Here is a 4,288-nt window from a genome sequence, read left to right as displayed (position 1 = left end):
CAGGAATACTGAGTCTCTCCGCTTAGGAGGGCCTCACAGTTTAAAAAAAAAAACCCAACAACAACAAACAAGTGGTGCTTTATTCAAAATCTTGCATAGTTTTTAGCCTCTGTTGTCACATAGGGTCAGCAAGCAGCAAGCCCGATGTTCAGCATGGTGTGAACTGGCAGAAGACTAATCAGGGAATCTGCTCAGGATCAGCTCCCCATAGTCACCCTGCAGGTTATTCCCCTGCACTGGGAGTTTTTCCACAAGCCCTGCTTGCCGTCTCTGTCTTTTGCTCAGGTCTTGAGCCTTCAGCAGGAGTGCAAGGCATTCAACTTATAAAAGCAAGGCCTTTCTGACAAACCTTCATTCATAGCAGTAGAATCACAAGAATTTATAAAAGTATTTACATGTGTAGAGGATTTTAGCATCAGACCTTTCATCTCCCAGCAACCTGGGGCACCGACTGTCATATTTGTATGTCTGGAAAGCAATATATCTATGCAAAACCTTACATAGGAAAACATTACAAATTGCTGTTCCAGAACTTCTTCCTATGAGTTTTAAAGCCAAAAGTGACCACTGTAACTACCTCACCCAGCTGCTGTATTCTGGGACAGTGAGTTTCATCTGGTAATCTAAGTGTATTGCGAATTGCACAGGTTTTTAGGTAGCTGCTCAGACAGGCAAGATCGAAAGATCAGGGCAAAGTTCTTGCTGTGGCTTCAGTGAGGACAGGATTTCATCCTCAGTCTCTGTCTAGCGTTTGCTTGCTAACTTATTATTGGACTTCTTGGGGTTTGTTTTATTTGTTTTCCAGCTGTGATGGTAACATCATCCTTGAGAGCATTAATAAGGTGAAACTACTGATGATGAACTGTCATGGCAAATGCTTCTTAGAAGTAGCTTTTGGAAAAAAAACAGTAGCCTTGCCCACATCTTCACAACTCAGGCTCAGCGTGAGATCTGTGTGGTGTTAACTATGTCCAAAAGTAATGTTGCCATATAAACTGGTTTGGGTAGGTGTGTTATTTACACTAGCAATTCACAGCAGTGCAGGTTTGGCCCTGAAAGTCCTGTGGCATCCCTTTCACATGGAAGGTGTTTCATGGTTTGTGTTTAGGGATTTTTTTATTATTTTTTTTTCTGTCTGTGGGAGGACTTGCATTGTACAACACTCCAGTTGCTGTGATGTTTTTCAGTGATTGTTTCTTTCACATAACAAAGGGTATCTCATTCAGAAAGATGCCTCAGTCATTTGCAGCACTTGAAGCTATCTTATTTTAAATCTTCTTTTCAGAAGTCACATGAAGCCAGTGGATACTTTTTTGCCTAACATAAAATGAAAGCAGCAATAGGCTTTTAACTCTGTTGAGTTTGTGAAAACTTCTTTTCAGAAGATAGAAATTAACCTCAACATACTCCTTTTAAACAACAAAATTTTGCACCTACAGCAAATCAGAGCTTGAGGCCCAGTTTTCCAATACCTTTATGAAGAAATGTTCATTGCACCATTTCAAAAACCCTCCTTTAAGCAAATTCTATATTTGAGGTTGAGGGGGGACAATTTTACTGAAGTTCTATGACTAATAGAAAATTGCAGGAAGGTTGATTGCTCACAACTGAATCCAAATGGGAGGGATTGGGTGTTCCAGACTGCCCAGAGCAGGACCATGCTTCACTATTTACAGTCTTTATTAGATAAGAACATAACTATTCAGACATTTTTAAAAGATGGTGTTACATGTAGTATTGGCAGTACCATAAGGACTGTCAGTCCATATCTAAGCACATCTGTTAAATGTGGTCTTCAGTTTACCCACAGCATAATACAACATTCAGACTTTTAAGACAGAATTTATCTTTCTTTTGATCTTGTATTTGGTTCAGACCTCTTTAGAAGCTGCAGCTCTTTCGATCCTAGACAGTCTTTTGACTGATACGCTATTTAATCTATCTTCATCGCAGCTGAGCCATTGTTCATGATGAATTAAACATCCCTACTGTTTTCTTTGATCACAGAACTAACAGTTACTTTGTTATTATAATCTCTTAACTTGTCATAACGCTTGCATAGCCTTGATGGAAAAGACCAGTTAGATCAGTGATTCCACATGCTTCTTTAGAAGCAGAATACATACGGATGGCTTGTACTTGACCAAGAGACAGATTGCTCCACCTTGCATCCACCTATTTGAAGTGAAACTTGGCAAAACATCAGTTTTCTCTATGTTGGGGCCCCACATTGGCTGGAAAGACTACCTAAGTCACCTGCTATAATTTATTTTTTTTTCTTGTTTCCATCTCTAACTTGGAGTTAGGTTTTCTGATGCTCTGTTTGCTCTTTCAAATTATCTGACAATGTAACAATCAATACTTCCAATTAAAGTGAAGTTTAGACTTCCTGAAACTGAGTATTGTTCTTCTACAGGCAGAACAGACACAAGCAATGCCATTGCTGGAAATAAAAGCCCAGTGATGGAGATAAAAACCAAACGAAAGCTCTCTGGTGCCTGCCTTTCCTGTCTAGTGCACTGTGTATGTTTTACCAGAAAGCTATTACTGCTTTGGGAGCCAATACTTTCACAGCAGAGCCAGTCTTGAAAGCCCTGCATAGTGATCACTTCTACTCCACAGCCCTGTGTCCTGGGCTTGCAGTTCCCACAACATAAAGTTAGTTGTCTTTCTGGATCTGACCCAAAGTGAATAAAGCAAGTGGGAACTATTTCAGTTGGCTGTAGGTCAAGTAAAATATTATAAAATATTAAGGGCAGGGGAGATTGTTACGCTGTCACACACCTGCAAGACTTGCACCATGTACATTAGTACCTTGCAGTGATATATCATTATTTCCCATAAAATACTCAGAAGATTTTTATAAATTCTGAGCTGAATGCTCATAACAAATTTGCACGTGTCCAGCTGGGATTTCAGAGAGCTGATGTTTGCCCATGCAGGTCCTTTTGGCAGGATCAGATTCTGCATTGGTTCACACCCACTGAATCCAGTGCTGAAGTGTGCCATCTTTGTGGATTACAGTTATTAGCAATGTACAGCAACACTGCACTACATCTTGTCTCAAATGAGAATATCCTACCCAACTGAACCTACAGGGCAAGCCTACAAAGAAAGGTTAGTCTCTTTTTTGAAGTTTGCCCCAGAACCCATGGTTGATTTTTCCATGAATCTTCTGAAAGACATCACATCTTGACTACAAAATGTGTGTGTATGTATATCTATAAAAACCATCAAAGAATGGCATGATGTGCAGCACTACACAGCCTCATGCCAAGACATGCAGGGTACAGTTACACGTAAAAAATCACCAGCACAATGTTTGTAGTCATTAAAGTCTTTTTCCTAGCTGTCAGACAGGTTAACTTGCAAAATTGTCTGGCTTACAGTTCTTGCTGTCACCCATGCCATCTGCAAACATGTGCCTCTTTTCCTTTTAGAGACTTCTCCAGGAGTTGCTGAGGTGACGTTTGTGGAAAAGGAGCCAGCTGAACGCCATGCAATCATGTCATGGGAGCAAGTGAGTATTTTCATTTCAATACTGCAGTGAGGTCAATCTGAATGTACAGCAGCCCATGGAGAATGTCGAAAGCAATGGCTGCCTTGGGTTTGTTTGTGAGACAGACTGTTACCAGTTTTGATACACCATGGACACTAAAGATATTTATAATATATTTTTTAATCAGATATTACTCTGTGTTTCAGGCTATCACGTGTACCTGATCTGTTAGAGAAACTTGATCAGTGTGTGTATATTCAGAATAATAACTCTAAGAAGAAATAACATAACTGTAGTAGGCAGCAACAGCACTGACTCAGTGGAGATCAAACATTGTTCTGAGTCATGTCTGAAGCCATTTTCCGTCTTCCTTTGAAAACAAATAATCTTTTTTATTATTAATGGCCATTAAAGGTAAAGGCCTCAAACTGGAAAATAGCACTGACCCAGCCAGTTTGTTCCAGTTCTCCATTTCTCTTCTCAGTCTTAGCTATTCAATTCCATTTCTCACAGCCCCTCCTTCCACCTCCTCCTTGGCTAACAGAACAAGTCTCTTGGCCAAGGCGTGTCCCATTGCCTGTTTTAGAAGACTACAAAGGACACATGCTACCTCGACTCCTCATCAGCTGGCCTCAATGCATCAGACTGCATGACTGGAGGACTCCTGAATACTGCTGTGTGACTAGTGGGCAGAGATGGCATTTTTGGTTCCCATTTTGCATATGCACGTTTAAAAATTGCATGACCATGAGGGAATAACTGCTCTAGTTGTTGCTCATATGTAGGGAA

The 4,288-nt window shown here is 40.4% G+C and overlaps 1 protein-coding gene across 1 annotated transcript in view; it reads left to right on the top strand.

The window, feature by feature from the left end:
- The first annotated feature begins 3,280 nt into the window (after positions 1-3,280).
- Positions 3,281-4,288, top strand: part of TPGS2 (tubulin polyglutamylase complex subunit 2) — a 16,481-nt gene continuing 15,473 nt past the window's right edge. The window contains exons 1-2 of the mRNA XM_010007143.1: positions 3,281-3,287; positions 3,390-3,520. Of these exons, the coding sequence (XP_010005445.1) occupies positions 3,281-3,287; positions 3,390-3,520 (138 nt within the window). The remainder of the gene's footprint in view (positions 3,288-3,389; positions 3,521-4,288) is intronic.

Source organism: Chaetura pelagica, unplaced genomic scaffold (genome assembly GCF_000747805.2).
Source record: "Chaetura pelagica isolate M959 unplaced genomic scaffold, ChaPel_1.0 scaffold548, whole genome shotgun sequence".
Classification (NCBI taxonomy): Eukaryota; Metazoa; Chordata; class Aves; order Apodiformes; family Apodidae; genus Chaetura; species Chaetura pelagica.
The sequence above is the reverse complement of the archived record's forward strand: the minus strand, read 5'-3'. Positions and strand labels throughout refer to the sequence as shown.